The sequence below is a fragment of the Macaca thibetana genome, chromosome 19 (assembly GCF_024542745.1).
Source record: "Macaca thibetana thibetana isolate TM-01 chromosome 19, ASM2454274v1, whole genome shotgun sequence".
Classification (NCBI taxonomy): domain Eukaryota; kingdom Metazoa; phylum Chordata; class Mammalia; order Primates; family Cercopithecidae; genus Macaca; species Macaca thibetana.
Genome location: NC_065596.1, coordinates 11,683,710 through 11,700,686, shown reverse-complemented (window position 1 = coordinate 11,700,686; position 16,977 = coordinate 11,683,710). Strand labels below are relative to the sequence as shown.

At 54.6% G+C, this 16,977-nt stretch overlaps 2 protein-coding genes across 4 annotated transcripts in view; one reads left to right on the top strand and one right to left on the bottom strand.

Annotated features, from left to right (window-relative positions):
- RTBDN (retbindin) lies at window positions 1-9,602 on the bottom strand. Of its 2 annotated transcripts, none has more exons than XM_050770742.1 (6): window positions 9,477-9,602; window positions 4,985-5,171; window positions 4,043-4,127; window positions 3,830-3,940; window positions 1,296-1,392; window positions 1-456 (listed from the first exon to the last, which is right to left on the bottom strand). In XM_050770742.1, exons 2-6 carry the CDS (start codon window positions 5,151-5,153, stop codon window positions 229-231), a joined length of 690 nt encoding a protein of 229 aa, XP_050626699.1. In that variant the 5' UTR covers window positions 5,154-5,171; window positions 9,477-9,602; the 3' UTR covers window positions 1-228. The 2 variants fall into 2 exon arrangements, with proteins under 2 accessions (XP_050626699.1, XP_050626700.1); XM_050770743.1 differs by having other exon boundaries at window positions 4,985-5,159; window positions 9,477-9,565.
- MAST1 (microtubule associated serine/threonine kinase 1) overlaps window positions 8,555-16,977 on the top strand; it is a 43,996-nt gene continuing 35,573 nt past the window's right edge. The window contains exons 1-5 of one of the 2 annotated variants that reach the window (XM_050770020.1): window positions 8,555-8,558; window positions 8,832-8,994; window positions 13,136-13,167; window positions 15,296-15,384; window positions 15,842-15,917. In XM_050770020.1, the coding sequence (XP_050625977.1) occupies window positions 8,956-8,994; window positions 13,136-13,167; window positions 15,296-15,384; window positions 15,842-15,917 (236 nt within the window). In that variant the 5' untranslated portion in view covers window positions 8,555-8,558; window positions 8,832-8,955. Of the gene's footprint in view, window positions 8,559-8,831; window positions 8,995-13,135; window positions 13,168-13,318; window positions 13,512-15,295; window positions 15,385-15,841; window positions 15,918-16,977 lie in introns of those variants that run through there. The other variant, XM_050770019.1, reaches the window with a different exon arrangement.

The following is a 16,977-nucleotide window of genomic DNA, read 5'->3' as shown; positions in this document are numbered from 1 at the left end:
TGCTCTTGCTGGCGACTTTATTCAAAGGGGAGAGGGAAAAGTGAGAGAGAGAGTTGGGTCATTTCTGGGATAACCTGGAGAGGGGTGAGTCTCTGGAGCTCCAGGGAGGAGGGACAGACATCTCAAAACTATTATAGAAGGCCGAGAGGGCGAGGGGTGGGGTTCTGGGTGTTCTGAGGGGCAGGGCTGGGGGAAGGGACCCTCCCCCAACTCAGGGCCACGCGTCCGCTAGGGGCCGCTGCCGCTTCCACTGCCACTCCCGCTGCCCCCAGCGTCCAGGATGGAGGTGCGAGGGCGGCGGGAACGCCAGGAGGGAGCTTCCCGGGCCCGCCGTCCTGGTCTGGGACGAGGTAGTGCGGAGATGGAGATATTGAAGCAGTGACGGGCTCCAGGAGCGGCCACCGGCAGGGCGTGGCCCAGAGCCGAGCGACAAAGGTCCGTCCCGTCTGCGAAGGTCTACGAAAAAGTGGAGTTAGGGCCGTAGTGGGCGGAGTCCAGAGGGGCATGGCTTTCTCTCAGGGGCGTGGCCTCGGGAAGGGAAAGTCTGTAAGTTCCTTTGGGATTGGCGTCAGAGGCGGAGTGTGCAGTTTGGGAGTCTGGGTGCGGGGCCAGAGTGGTGGCAGGTCCTTGGGGAGTGTGAATGTTCTTACTGGGCCCTAGCGGGATGAATCAGGGTTGGGGCAGTCGGGGGGCTCGCAGAGAGGTCTGTATCAAGGCTGGGGTTTTGTAGAGGGTGACTGGGCTTCTGGGTCCTCCATGGTAAACTGGATGGACCCAGAGCAGGGATGGTTCCTTGGGAAGGGCAAATCTGGACTTAGGGAGCTTTTGGGGTCAAAGGGCGCAACCCAATGGGAGGTTGGGCTAGGGAAGGGTTGGAGTAGGGACCTGGGAAGTGCCAATCCGGTCTCTGGGGTCTAGACACGGTAAGAAAGAACTTGGTGGGGGTCAGGGGCAGTAGCTCATGCCTGCAATCCCAGCACTTTGGGAGGCCGAGGCGGGCGGATCACCTGAGGTCAGGAGTTCGAGACCAGTATGGCCAATATGGTGAAACTCTGACTCTACTAAAAATACAAAAATTAGCTGGGCATGGCGGCGAATGCCTGTAATCCCAGCTACTCGGGAGGCTGAGGCAGGCAAATCACTTGAACCCGGGAGGCAGAGGTTGCAGCGAGCAGAGATTGTGCCACTGCACTCCAGCCTGGGCAACAAGAATGAAACTCTGTCTCAGAAAAAAAATAAAGAACTTGGTAGGGAGGATCTCAGTCTCTTCTCTTCACCTTCTGCCTCACACTCACCTGTCCATAGGTAAGGCAGCTAGGCTCACAGCCCCTTTTTTCTGAGAGTGGGAGCCAAGTCGGGCCACAGGTGATATCATCTTCGCAGTTGGCGAACCTGGAGATGGCGAGTGGAGAGGTGGGTAAAGCTTTTGTAGCTACATGCCAGCGGGATTCCGGTTCTTCTAGACTGTGTTCAGTATATGTCTCCCGCTGGGATCCAGGCCCTGCCTCTTAGAACCACTCCCCTGCTAACTCCAGATTTCATCTCTCCAGATTTCATCCCACCCCATATTCTATCAGATCTTTCCATACTCTGGGCCATGTCACAACTGGCCTCGTCCCTGCAGACCTCAGACCATTTGTTACGGGCCAGTCCCTCATATTTTCCCACTCTTTCATTTTCCTTTTATTTATTTTTGAGACAGGGTCTTGTTCTGTGACTCAAACTGGAGTGCAGTGGCACAATCATGGCTTATGGCAGCTTTGACCTCCCGGGCTCGAGCAATCCTTCCACCTCAGTGTCTCAAGTACCTGGTACTATAGGCACACGCCATCATGTCTGATTAGTACTTTTTTTTTTGTTTTTTGAGATGGAGTCCTGCTCTGTCTCCTGGGCTGAAGTGCAGTGGCCCAATCTCTGCACACAGCAATTTCTGCCTCCCAGGTTCAAACAGTTCTGCCTCAGCCTCCCGAGTAGGTGGGATTACAGGCGCCCACCACCACGCCTGGCTCTTTTTTGTGTTTTTAGTAGAGACAGTGTTTCGCCATGTTGGCCAGTCTTGTCTCAAACTCCTGACCTCAGGGGATCCGCCCACCTTGGCCTCCCAAAGTTCTGGGATTACATGCGTGAGCCACTGTGTCTGGCCCATGTCTGATTAATTTTTAAACTTTTTGTTGAGACTGGGTCTTGCCATGTTGTCCAGTCTGATCTTGAACTCCTGGCCTCAACCAATCCTCCTATCTTGACCTCTCAAATGACGGAGATTATAGGCGGCCTCCCTTTTACCTTCTCTTTTCAATCAGGAGGACTCACTCCTTAAGAAATCTCAGGGCCTGGCTGGGCATGGTGGCTCACCCCTGTAATCCTAGCACTTTGGGAGGCCAAGGCAGGCAGATCACCTGAGGTCAGGAGTTAGAGACCAGCTTGGCCAACATGGTGAAACACCGTCTCTACTAAAAATACAAAACTTAGCCGGACGTGGTGACGGAAGCATGTAATCCCAGCTACTAGGGATGCTGAGGCAGGAGAATCACTTGAACCCAGGAGGCTGAGGTTGCAGTGAGCCGAGATCGTGTCACTGCACTCCAGCCTGGGCAACAAGAGCAAAACTCTATCTCAAAAAAAAGAAAAAAAGGCCGGGTGCGGTGGCTCACACCTGTAATCCCAGCACTTTGGGAGGCCAAGGCGGGAGGATCACGAGGTCAGGAGTTCGAGACCGGCCTGACCAACATAGTGAAACCTCGTCTCTACTAAAAATACAAAAATTAGCCAGGTGTGGTGGTGTGCACCTGTAATCCCAGCTACTCAAGAGGCTGAGGCAGGAGAATCGCTTGAACCTGGGAAGTGGAGGTTGCAGTGAGCCGAGATTGCACCACTGCACTCCAGCCTAGGGGACAGAGTGAGACTCCATCTCAAAAAAAAAAAAAAAAAAAAAAAAAAAAGAAAAGAAAAGAAAAGAAAAAAAAAAGAAATCTCAGGGCTATGAAAAGCCACATCGCCATATGGCAGGTATCTTAAAAACTGGGGGCTTCGGCCGGGCGCGGTGGCTCAAGCCTGTAATCCCAGCACTTTGGGAGGCCGAGATGGGCGGATCACGAGGTCAGGAGATCGAGACCATCCTGGCTAACACCGTGAAACCCCGTCTCTACTAAAAATACAAAAAACTAGCTGGGCGAGGTGGCGGGCGCCTGTAGTCCCAGCTACTCCGGAGGCTGAGGCAGGAGAATGGCGTAAACCCGGGAGGCGGAGCTTGCAGTGAGCTGAGATCCGGCCACTGCACTCCAGCCCGGGCTACAGAGCAAGACTCCGTCTCAAAAAAAAAAAAAAAAAAAAAAAAAAAAAAAAAAAAAACTGGGGGCTTCTACCTGGGCTCTAAACATTAAGCTGCATCTCTTGGCCGGGCGCGGTGGCTCAAGCCTGTAATCCCAGCACTTTGGGAGGCCGAGACGGGCGGATCACGAGGTCAGGAGATCGAGACCATCCTGGCTAACACGGTGAAACCCCGTCTCTACTAAAAAATACAAAAAACTAGCCGGGCGAGGTGGCGGGCGCCTGTAGTCCCAGCTACTCGGGAGGCTGAGGCAGGAGAATGGTCTAAACCCGGGAGGCGGAGCTTGCAGTGAGCTGAGATCCGGCCACTGCACCCCAGCCTGGGCGACAGAGCAAGACTCTGTCTCAAAAAAAAAAAAAAAAAAAAAAAAAAGCTGCATCTCTTAAACCTTGGCCCTGTTGGAGGCCACTCCCCTTTACACAGAAGGCCAAGCAAACTGCAGGCTCCGCCCTCTCCCCTGCCCAAGTCACAAGCCACGCCCCTTGCCCCCGCATGTCCTACCAGGCCTGGCAGAGCTCCTCGCAGAGCGGCTGTGCTTGGTGTACCCCCAATAGCCGCAGGCGGAAGCGACTGCGAAGGGCATGTTGGAGGTGTTCCAGGAAGGATTCGCACCTAGACATCGGGAGAGAGAGGGTTGGATGGGTTAGGACCCAAGGGGAGTTCCAGGGCAATGGGCAAAGTACGCGAGAAAACAGTGGAGGGTGCTGTACTCACTCGGGGCTCGGCACTCCACAGCGTTCTGGATGGTTCCCAGGGCTTGATATCTCTGTTGTGTCCATCTCTGAGGGACAACAAGTTCCTGGCAAAGGGGAACCCTGTGAGCCAGGGTCTTGGATCCTCAGATAAGGTTTGGGAACTGAGGGCTGGGGATCCCCTGGACAAGGGAGAACCCAACCAATTACATCAATCCTCACAAACCCCTAACTTAAGACCCTTCCTTTGGAATGCAAATGCAGCTTCAAGTAGTAATGATCATTTATTGTTTATAATAATCAACTTATTTGTCATGAGCCTGGTAGTGACACATGTGCTTAATCCTTTTCCTTTATTTTTCTTTCTTTCTTTTGAAACAGGGTCTTGCTCTGTCGCCCAGTCTGGAGTGCAGTGGCACGATCTTGGCTCACTGCAACCTCCACCTCCCAGGTTCAAGCAATTCTGGTGCCTCAGCCTCCCAAGTAGCTGGGATTTCAGGCGCATGCCACCTCATCCAGCTAATTTTTGTATTGTTAGTAGAGACAGGGGTTTCATCATGTTGGCCAGGTTGGTCTCAAACTCCTGACCTCAAGTGATCTGCCCACCTCGGCCTCCCAAAGTGTTGGGATTACATACGTGAGCCACCGAGCCCCGCTCATATGCTCATATGCTGAATCTTAACAACAGCTTTGTGAGGTATGTTTGTTATTTCTCTCTTTTTGGGGGTCCATGTGAGACCCAGAGAGGTTAGATGACTTCCTCAGGGTCACATAGTTACAAAGTGACAGAGTTGAATTTGAACCCAGGCAGTCTAATTCTTATCCATCATTCTTCAGCACTATCCCTGCCTCCCACCTTCGTGGCCCTGCTAGGCCCCTCTCATAAGGAAATTCTAACATTGCCATGGCAGGGTAGGTGTGGGTTTCTCGGTGTTGGTGGTGAGGCAGGGTCTGGGGTGCTCACCTGCCAAGTGCAGCTTGCCTTTGCCCAGATCAGCTGCCAGCCCATGGTGTCGCTGGGACCTGGCTTGGAGTGGGTGGCTCCCTCCACAGGCTTCTAGCAGGATCCATGCCAGGGTCAGTTGCAGGACCCAGGTCAGGCCAATGGGTCGCATGTGGACCCTGCAGGCCATGTCCACCTGAGATAAGAGCTGGCAGGCATAGTGTGGGGTTCAGCCATCCCTTTCTGTGAGCTTAGGGTGGCACCCACCCAATGCATACCCAAGAAGCAGTGCCAGACAGAGTAGGGAAAGTGCAACTGAGGAGGAGGCTGGGGCAGTGGCCAAGGATATTCAAATCCCAGGAGACCACCAGGGCCTGCCTCCATCCTAGGAACCCCCCTCCCATCAGAATCCTGACCTCTCTGTCCCCCACCAAGTGCCACCCCCACCAAGCTTAGACCACAGTCGCCCTCCCCCATCCAGCAGGATCTCCCACCTTTTTAGTCCTCAAGGGACCCCTTTTTTTCTCAGAATGAAGGGGACCTCCCTAGCTCTTCCAATCCCCCTCTACTGTTCAGTAATTCCTTCTCTTCTATGCGGCCTCCCTCCTCCCTCTCTCACTCTCTGCCAGCCCTTCTCTGGGTCACCTTCTCTCGGCCCACAATCGGCTTAGGGGCCACCCAGAGCTGGGCCTTTGGGACCAAGCATGGTGTGGCAGGGCTCAGGTTCTGTCACTGGGGCCCAAAACTACAAGGCAGGGACAGCTAGCCGTCTATAGAGACAAGACTGTCCCCTTCTTGCCTCCCCGAGTTCAGCCCCTCACCTGTTAGCTGGATTGGGGTATAGAGGCTGATAAGACACCTCAGGATCCACTCCAGGAAACTGGCAACTGAAAGGCGCATGGCTTAATGCAGAGGCGGGACCTCCCACCGTTCCGCCCACATGCCTGCTGACCAAAGGCTGGCCAACTTGGGCTGGTGTGTATATATCCTTGTGTTTGCTTTTATGTTGAGCTTGTGGCTTAAGCTGTGGTATCTGTATATGAGGGGAGTGTGTGTGTGTGTGTGAGGAAGGTGTCTTTGGCCTGCAAATTAACACACATACAAACACATACTCAGCAAATGCAAACACACGCAAACATCCACAAATACAGATACACACAAACTCACACTCTGCAGCCATACAAACACATGCTTAGGAAACATAGACATACACACACTCATCCAATGCAAACACACACAAACAACACATATAAACACTCAACCAGTGTCAACCAGTTCAGAACTTCAACAACTTCTGAAGTTTCTGCGAATGTGTGTTGCTTGTGAACACTCCCTTAACTCATCCATTCATTCGACAAACATTTATTGAGCACCTACTGTGTGCTAGATTCTGGGGATGCAGTAGTGAACAATACATGAAAATTTCAGCCAGGCATGGTGGTTCACACCTGTAATCCCAGCACATTGGGAAACCGAAGTAGAAGGATTGTTTGAGCCCAGGAGTTTGAGACCAGCCTGGCCAACATGGTGAAACCCCATCTCTAGTAAAAATAATTAAAAAATAAATTAGTTGGGCATAGTGGCACGTGCTTATAATCTCAGCTGTTCAGAAGGCTGAGGCATGAATATAGTTTGAACTTGGGAAGCAGAGGTTGCAGTGAATCAAGATTGTTCCACCGCACTCCAGCCTAGTCAACAGAGTGAGACTCTGTCTCAAAATAAATAAATAAATAAATAAATAAATAAATAAATAAAAATAAAAGATACACAAATCTCAACTTTCATAGAGCTGACATTCTAGGGGGAGAATCGGATGAGAAAAACATCCCTGCAGTGGGTACGGGTGTGTGTGTCTATGTGTTGTGTTGGGAGAATAATTTGTTTTAGATTATAATTTGTGTGCAACTGGACATCCCTTGGTTTTGCAAATATGTGGCTGTGCTTCCACTGGTTGAGTGTTTATATGTGTTGTTTGTGTGTGTTTGCATTGGATGAGTGTGTGTATGTCTGTGTTTCCTAAGCATGTGTTTGCATGGCTGCAGAGTGTGAGTTTGTGTGTATCTGTATTTGTGGATGTTTGCATGTGTTTGCATTTGCTGAGTATGTGTTTGTATGTGTGTTAATTTGCAGAACGTGTGGGTCTGTGTTTGTGGAGTATATGTTTGCAGAGTGTGTTCGAATAAGTGTTTGCGTGTCTGTGTTTCCCGAATATGTGACTGTATGTAAGTGTTTGTGTGCCTCTCATCTCAGGGCAAGAGAGGCTTTTTGTCTGCCTCTTTTATCACTGTATTCCCTCCCAGATCCCAAAATACTACATTGCACATAGTAGGTGCTCAATATGTGGTAAGTGAACGAATCAGTAGATACTATCTCTGGGTCCCTCTGTGTGCACCCAGTGATGTGCTGGAGGCCTCAGTAAGCAAGATCTGCCGGACCTAGCCTTCTCCTGGTCCATCTTGAGGTGGTCGCAGATGTTTGTGGGTCAGATCTGTTCAGCTCTGGGCCATGCCTCACGCCAGAGCCTCCGCACCCTTTGTCCTTCCCTAATCTCAGCCCCCGACCCTGCGCTTGGATTTCAGCACCGTGGACAGGAGCGCGCGAGACCAGCACCAAGGAGAGCTCCCGCGGTCGTCATCGTGAGCTAGGTCGCCAGGGGCGGAGTCCGGGCCATGGACTGAGAGATGTGCGAGCAAGGGACTCAGCGAGACGGTGACACAAACATGCCGACAAACATATAGAGACACAGACAGATATAACCCAGGCAAAGGCGCGAACTTGAGGCGACAAGCTCCTGGGGAAAACCCGGACCCAGCCTCGCCGTCGTCCAGCAGGGGTCGCTCTTACCCAGCAACCGCGCCCTCCCGGACCTTGGGGCCAGATACTGGCCACCACCCCTTGGGAAGCCCTTCTGTCCCCCAGTGCCAAGACATGGAGTTCGGAGGGCTCGGACACCCTCCTCTCCAACTTCGGGAAGCATGGTGGATTTGGCCTCACCTGTGTGAACATGGAGGAGCGTCGAGGGAGCTGAAAAGCGCTTTAACTGCCCCCCTCTCCAACTACCAGCTAATCGCTCCTATAAATACAGACGGCCTGGCCTGGCTCCTTAATCCGGACCATAAGGGAGGGGTCGCTAGAGGGGCTGCAGGGTTCCCTGAGGAGGCTCTGATTGCGGGGGACGGGGGGCGTAATATGCAGGCACATGTTTTTCTGAGGTTGCCTCTCCTGTGAAGATGGGTCTCCTCAGTGAAAATGTTTCTCTGTAAGCATGACATCTCCCCTGGGGCTGTAGAGGTCTCATGGGTGGGGACAGTTTTCCACAGAGGATACGGCTTTTAGGGGTCTCTGATTGGAGGTATCCCCCCCAGGGTCTCCACGGGAATTGTTACTCCTGGGATCTTTCTCTTTGGGGAATGCCTCTTCCGTGGGGAGGGGGATGGCTTTTGAGAGGAAAGTCACCTCTCAGGGACCATATCTCTTAGGAATGATTTTCAGGGTTGGGGGACTTCTTGATTGGAGAGGGCGTCCATGTGGAAACTATCTCCCCCGGGAAATGTGTCTCACCAAGGGGGGGTCTCTGGGGGATGAATGTGGGGGGAATGTATCTCAGGGAGAAGGCTTCCTTTGGGGTGTTTCTTAAGTGGGGGTTCTACCCCTGAGAATGTCTCTCCCCTGGGGTGTGTCTTTTTATAGGGGTCTCTCGGCAGCTTGGCTCCCATGGGGGCACCAGGAGGCTCCGCCTCCCCGCCCACCCCTTCCCCCCCCAGCGCGGGCAGCGGTGGCTGAGCTCGGGCTCGGGTGCCCAGACGCAGTGACGGCGCCGGGCCCGCCCCACTTCGCTCCGCCCCCTCCACCCCCCCCCCAACCAGCCGCCGCCGCCGCCGCCGCCGCCGCCGCCGCGGTCCCCGCGGCTTCTCACTCCCTCCCTCCTCCCTCCTCCCGCCGCCGCTGCCTCCCTCCTCCCTCCCCGGGCCGAAGTCGCCGCCGCTGCCGCCATGGACGATTCGGGCCTCATCCGCCGCCGGAGGCTGCAGGTACGCGGCTGCCTGGGCTCCGGGTGGAGAGGAAGGGGTCAGCGCCCTGGGGCGGGGCCGGGCAGGAGGCGGGCGAACTTGCACCAGGGTCGGCCGGGACTCCCCCACCCATGGGCTCGGGACGCTAACCGCAGAGAACGCTGTGGCCGCGCGTCCCGCAGCGCTGGGGACCCCGCCCCTCAGGCGCCGCCCGGCGATCCAGGGAGCTGCCGGAGGGGTGCAGCCTAGCGCTCCCCCTCGAGGATCGCCTGATGGGCGCTTGGCCCGCCCTAGGGGGAGGGGGCTGGGGCCGAAGTCATCGTCCTGGCGCCTCGCCAGGCTGGGGGTGAGGGGGCGCAGAGCAAAGTTATTACCCTAGGGTTCGTGCCCCTCAGGGCCATCGGCGCCGCTGGAGGCGTAAACATGTTTGTGCAGCAGCCTCGCCCCTCACCACCCCAGGAGCCCCCTCCCGAGGCATAGGACGCCCTGCGTCCCCCACGCACCTGCCTGGCCACCAGGATTCTTCCTACTGCCCTAATTGGACAGGCACCTAGACAGCTTTCTCACTCTTCATTCCACCTCCTCCACTACAACATCCGCCCCCCCACCGCGATCCTCAAGTCCAGCCCAGCTTGTGGGTGGGCGGGAGCGATTTTTAGCTCCTTGCAGCCTTAGAAGATGCTGGTCTCGAGGCTGCGCAGGCGCAGGAGGCGTGCGTCCACTGCACGGAGTGGGACACTGAGGATCGCTGTGGAGTCAGTGTGGGGAAGGTGGGGACAAACTCAGGTGTCGGGAGCTCCTACCTCCAAGGTGGGGAGGGATTCTGTAGCCGAGAAGCGTCCTCTGCTCGTCTTCAGCTGCGTTTCTGAGGGGTTAGTAGGGAAGTTCAGGGTTAACACAGAGGTTCGGTCCCAAACATTCCAGAGAGGAAGGTGATGGTATCTGTGCCCCAAGGCCTTGCGTGGGGTCTGGCCCTTCTGAGCCTCCTTGGAGCTCAGCCCCAGGCTTGGTAATCTGGAGTTTAGATAAAGCCAAGAATCGGCCCAGACTCAGGCTCCATCCCCAGCCTGAATCTTGGGAAAGGAGGATTCAAACCCTCACCTAGGGCTTCGTCCATTTCTAGACTCCCCTAATCCATCATTCCCGAGGTTGAAGACCAAGGGGAGCTGATAGGTCAGTGCAGCAGGAAAAATGGTGATCAGACTGCAGGAAGGACCTTCCAGGCGTCTGGATAACGCTGGAGCCAGACATGAGTTGGAAAACTAATTTGCTTTCAGAGCCCAGATGGCCCGCTCTCTGGAGCTTAGGCCTCTCTGAAGTGCTCCCCACATTCTCTCCCCCTCCCAGGGGTGGGTTAGGAGAGTGGGTTCCGGGAAAAGGGAGGCAGCTGCGGCAAAGTTAGAGCAAGTGCTGCAGCAGCCAGGCTGGGTTCGCGCCGTCGGGTCTCCGAGAAAAGGGAGGAAAGAGGCGGGGCCTGCACTGTGTGTCCCCGCCCTCCGGGCCGGCGTCAACTCTCATTGGCTCGTCGCCACGCGGGACTTTAGACTCCCGCTCAAGACACCGCCCCCAACGCGGGATGCTTCCACTCACCCACCCACCCACTCAACCCGAGGCATGCTCTGGGTCTGGTGACCCATGTCGGAGTCCTGTCCCCACCGCTTCCCTTCTGGTGGGATTAACCACTTCGTTGCCTGGATACACCCACACACGTTGCTGCAACCTCTTAGAAACTGTCGCATCACTGCTGAGCGCCCGAGGGTCCCCTGTGTGCAGCTAGGCTCTAGTAGCTGGGATTACAGGCGCACGCCACCATGCCCGTCTAGTTTTGTATTTTTAGTAGACAGCGAGTTTCGCCATTTTGGCCAGGCTGGTTTTGAACTTCTGACCTCAGGTGATCCGCCCGCCTCGGCCTCCCAAAGTGCTGGAATTACAGGCGTGAGCCACCACGCCCTGGGATCTTATATATAGACAGCATCCTGAGTTCGAATGTCCTGTCTGCAGTGTCAACTATTAATCCCGTGCAGGAGAAGCGGAATCCACTTGGCAGAGCGGCTCTGCAGCTGAGGTTGGAGGTGGCGTCTATCTACACTGACGTCAAAGATCCGAACTTTCGCCGCTCCAGTTTGACCCTTTCTTCGTCCCTAGAATGTTTGGGGGCACTAGCGGATGGGGCTGGGTTCAAGGTTTTCTTCGTGTTGTGCTTAAAAGCCCTCCAGGGGCTTACCCTCCAAGGCTGGGTTATCCGGGTCTGGACCCCCCGGGCTCTGGGCCAGAAAATCCAGGTCTTGATTTCTCTTGGACCATTGCAGACGCGCAGCCAGGTCAACTGGTCCTGGCTGCGGCTCATTCACGCCGGTCGTGCAAAGACAGAGGGAAAACCTGGTTTGGATTACCGGTCACCCGTGGCTCGGGAGGGCAGGGCTGCCCTTTGGCACCGCTTACATGTTTGTTCATTGTACAAGGGGGTGGGACGACCCTCTGACCCATCCTCTGTCATGCAGCATGTCCCTCCTTAATAACGCCTGTTCTCCGAACTTAGTATTCATTGAGCATTTGCTATGTGCTAGGCACCATGCTAAGGGGCTAGGCATCTGCATCAACTCACAAAATCCTCAAGGAGACACGGGAGTATTGGAAGGTCATTTGCCAAGGTCATAAAAGGCAAAATTGAGATTTGAACCTAGGGTTTTCTGCTTTTAGAGATCCTAGAAATAGTCTAGAACATCCCTCATTTTCCTCTTGTTGGAGGTTTTGAAACTCTCCCCCAAACCTTTCCATATGCAGCCCCACTGAGTTTTCTTCCTTCCACCTCACCCTGTGGATAGAAAACTGGCTGGAAGGTGCTGCCCCTTGTCCCCCATTCCTTTCCTCAGAAAAGGGCCAAGACCCCATATCTCCTGATCCCTACAGAGACTTCCTGAGAGCTTGACAAATGGAAGGCGACCTTCTTCAAATGCAGACACATAAACTTAATACCCACTAATTATTATTATTATTGTCATTATAAAAAATGACTACGTGGCCATCACCTGAATTTCCATTTTTATTTTTTTATTTTTAAAATTTTTATGTTTTTGTTTTTGTTTTTATTTTTGTTTTGAGACCGTGTTTCACTCCAGCAGTGGTGTAATCACAGTTCACTATAATCTCGACCTCCTGAGCTCAAGTGATTCTCCCACCTTAGCCTCCCTGGTTCCCATTTTAATTCTCAGTTGTGAGTCACTCCACTTACCTACCCCCCACCCCCTACCCCAACTCTGTGACTCTAGCTGGGAGTCAGATCGATCTGTTGAGGTGTAGATGAGTCATTCATTCTTTCAACCTTTCATTCATTCAACCTTTCATTCATTCATTGAGCATGCCAAGCTTATTCCCGCCTCCAGGCCTTTGCCCTTGCAGTTCCCTCCACCTGGAATTCTCTCTCCACAGATCCTCCCATGGCTGGCTCTTATCTTTCAGCCACCAGCTTAAAAGTCACCTCCACAGAGCAGCCCTCTCTGACAATGTGTCTCCATCCCAGCCATTGTCCATCATATCACCCTGTTTAATTTATTCATAAGACAAATTACTGTCTAAAATGATTTTGTTCACTTCTACACTAATCTTGTTTAGTGTCCCCTTTACCCTACAAATACTAGTCCCAAAAGGCCAGAAACTTTTTTTTCTCCTTGAGACAGAGAGTCTTGCTGTGTTGCCCAGGCTGGTGTTGCCCTGGACTCAAGCGATTCTCCTGCCTCAACCTCCCAAGTAGCTGGGACCAGAGGTGCACACCACCACACCGGGCTTGTAACTTATTCACTGCTGTGTCCCTAGTGCCTAGGATAGGGTCAGCATACAGTAGTGCTCAAGACATATTTTTCAAATAAAGATTCCTATTTCATTTGCACAAACACACACTGAGATGCCAACTCACTTGCCTTTATACGGGACCCCGCCTGTGTACTTGGGTCTCTGTTGGTCTCTGAGGGTCAGGAGAGGAATCACCCGGGGATCCTCTCCCCCAAGAAACTTGGCCCGCAGTGCATGGCCAAGGGTGAAAGTGACAATGCTGAAGAGGGGCCTGTCTTACCCTGCTTCTGCTCCTCCAGGGAGCTGAGCATGCTTGTGGGCAGCAACGGTAGGTCCACGCTGACCTTCATCGTTTTGCTTCTTTGCCTTCCAGAAGGATTTGCCCCTGCCCCGGAAAAGCAGCAGGTGAGCCTTGGGGAGAGACGTGGCGGGGGCTGGCCGCCCCTTCTCCCGCCGGGGTGGGGGCGCCAGGCGCGTGCGTGGGCGGGGCCTGGCTCGCCCGCACACAGCAGCGCCCCCTCCCGGCCAGCTGCAGCCGCAGGGCCCTCCCCTTCCCTGCCCTCCCCTGCCCGCTGCGGCGGCTCCAGCCTCCGCCCCGCGCGCTTGCTCCCCGCGCCGCCGCCGCCGCCGCTGCCGCACCTGCCACCATGTCGCCGCCGCCGGGTCATGTCTGACTCTCTCTGGACCGCGCTTTCCAATTTCTCGATGCCCTCCTTCCCCGGCGGCAGTATGTTCCGCCGCACCAAGAGGTAGACCCCCGATCCCCTAGACACTGTCCCAGCCCTCCCCGCAAAAGCCTCCGCTCCGGGTGCTGCTGCAGGGCGGGGCCCGGGATGCTGCGCCCGGTACAGCTGCGCCAGAGGTGCCCGAGCTGCGCCTTCCCGCCGGGGATGGGGTTGAATGGGGGTGGTGTGGGCCGAGTCTGGGGGGATTGCACGCTGGAGAGGACGGCCGCGGGGGGAGGGGGCTGCGCCACTGGGGGTTTGTGGCGCCTTTGTCTGCTGGAGCTGCGGGCTCCAACAGCCTGGTGGGGGTAGAGGAAGAAGGGGAGGCTGGGGGGCTTGGCACCCTCAGAACAATAGCCGCAGCCTGGCCTCCCCCCACCCCCATGCCGCGTGCTCCTGGACGCGCTAATATGCTCAGTCACTGCGGCTGTGGGTGAGGGGACGGACGGAGGGGCTTGGGGCTCCCTCTTCGGGAGTTGGGATGCTGAGGGGTAGAAAAAAGGGGGGGTTTATCATAACACAACCCCCCCCAGAACACAGCCTTACACTGAAAATAGTGACACACAGCGTCACACAGGACATGATGTCACACACACATACACACACAACAGCCCTAGTGGCCCAGATACACTGGGAGGTGCCACACATACCTAGCCTTGCAGCTGCCACAGGTTAGAACCATGCACAGACACACAGGGGCACCACGTCGTGTACACCTAGTAAGATGTCACTTGCATGGTGATCCACACACACAATTATGTCATCCAAGATGCACACATGTGTGGCAATATCCCATCCATGCATCCAACAATGTCACAACACATGATGTCATATCTAGGAATCTCACATACTGTGTCACACTAACATCAGCATAAACAGATGTAGGGATCTTACAGAGAGAGAACCACGCAAAATCACACGTTATCACATGCGATACTCACCTAGAGAATGTCATACGTGGTGATATGTTTGGGCATGGCCAGTGTCACAAGATGTTAAATTCACACAATAGATGCTACATACACATGGACACATATGGTGAATGTCACACCCAGACGGAAGGACAGTATCGGACATAGACTCAGAATGCCACACAAAGACATAGATACATGTAGGGGGGATCATGCATCCTGGCCAGGCATGGCGGCAGGCGCCTGTAGTCCCAGCTACTCAGGAGGGTGAAGCGGGAGGATAGCTTGAGCCCAGGAGTTTGAGGCTGCAGTGAGCCACTGCACACTGAACTCCATCCTGGGCGACAGAGCGAGACATTGACTTAAAAGAAAAAAAAAAAAAATGCAGCCTCCCTGTGTTACAGCACACATTGTTATGGACAAGTGGCATTTCACACTGTGTCACATAGACACACAAATGCTCAAATTGTGTCACACAAGATAAACCCACGTTGTGTCACACATATCACACTAGAATGCGTTCAGGGTCACACATTGTGGAATTCATACAGTGGATGCCACATGTGGATACCTACAGTGAATGTCCCGCATAGACCGAAACACACTATCACCAATAGTGTCACCTAGACACAGTGACTATCACACCATGACAGACACTGCCGTACACATAATCAACACTGGGAGTTTCTCACACACATGTCACATGCAAATCCCCTGCCATACACAGTCCTGCCGAAGCCTCCACCACCTTTTCCTTCGAGAAACCCTCCCAGGGAGCCTCCAAACACACATAGATGGGAGATAGGCGGGGATCTGAGACGGGAGGTCAGCTGGTGGGGCACAAGAACTCACTGGGCTGCGGCCCGGCCCGGCCCCCCTGCCTTGCCTTCCCCGCAGCTGCCGCACCAGTAACCGGAAAAGCCTCATCCTGACCAGCACTTCGCCCACGCTGCCGAGACCCCACTCCCCGCTGCCAGGTCACCTAGGTGAGACCAGTGGCAGAGACTTGGTGGGTGCGGAGTGGCCTACAGGAGGCGGGGCCTCGGGCGAGGAAGCGTGGTCATGCTACAGAAGGGGAGCAGTTTGAATGGAGGCGAACTGATTTGGATAAGGGGCGGGGCCATGCTTGTGTGGGTGTGGTCAGTCGTAGAGGGACGGGCATTGGAGGGCGGAGACTCAGGTGGGCGGAGACTCAGATGGGACGGAACAGAAAGGAGGAGTCGTACCTGAGGGGCGGGGCCATCCCAGATGAAGGCAGAATCTCCGTGGAAGGGGCCGGGCTGAGTTGGCAACGAAAAAATTTAGAGAGGCTGGGCCACAGGCGAAGGGGCGTGGTCTCCCCATAATAGGCGGGACTAGACTAAAGACAGGACATGCTGCTGTTTGCACGCCGCTTTAGGGAACAAGAGGCCTGAAGGGATTTGCCCCCTCTTTCTCTCACAGGCAGCAGTCCCCTGGACAGCCCCCGAAACTTCTCCCCCAACACCCCCGCCCACTTCTCATTTGCCTCCTCCCGAAGGTGAGTCCCTCCCCTCCAGGGCCCCAGAACCCTGGGCAGACCCTCTCCACCCACCGTCTGGGCCACCATCTGTTCTCTTCCTAATAGCACCCGAGCTAGGGCCTGAGGGGACCAGCAAGTGCCCCAAGGTCCCAGTTTTGCGGCTGGTCGAAAGCGCGTGCGCCCTGGGCGTGGAGTCTGTCTCCTCGAGCCTAGCTCTCCCGGCCAGGTGTTTCCATAGCAACAGGACGGGGTAGCCAAGATGAGGTGCGTAAGCGCAGATTGCGCGATGCCTATCGAGGGACTCTTGGTCCCCGAGGTGGGGGAGGACGACTAGGGCTGTTTCTCAAGGGGAGGAATCTCAGGTTTCTTTCCAAGAATCTCTGAGGGTTTCTGGGGTGTCCTTAAATGAATTTTCTATGGGCCTTTGGTGAAACTGGGGGAGGCAGAGAGGTTTCTCTGATGTTTTCTGGAGAAACTTTTCTGGGAGTTTAGGCCCGTCTCTTTTTCTTTGAACTCTATTCATTTTAAAAATGGTGACTAAACACCTGCTATGTTCTTAGGAGCTGGGCGTATGGGGTCAATGACGTTCTGTCTCTACCCTCTGAGTTGAATAGAGCAGGCAGGCCAGAGAATGGGGATCGTTACAAAGGCTGATGAAGGCTGTGTTGTGAGAGTCAAGAGAGACTGTGGGGACAGAGGACAGCTCCCTTGGGAAAGTGGGGGAAACCGCTTATTGACCATGGAATTTAGCTGAGGGCAATAGAAAGGCAGGGTAAGGCTCTGGGATTGGGTCTCACGTGTTTATCCGCAAGCGGGGAAGGCTGAGCGAGGGGACTGCTGGGAGGAAGGAGGAAGGGAGGAGTCCAATGAATGGGTGTGCGTGTGTCCTTGTAACTGTGCAATCTGTGTGCTGGTGTACGTGTGTGATTGTGACTGTGTGAGGAATTACGTGCCTATGCAATGGCACGAGTCTCCGAATGTGAACGTGTGAACGTGTGTCTGTAGGATTGTAAGCATCCATGAATATTCGAGGGGAGCAAGTCAGGTGTGTCTCCAGGTGAGTGTGCAATCTGTGTGT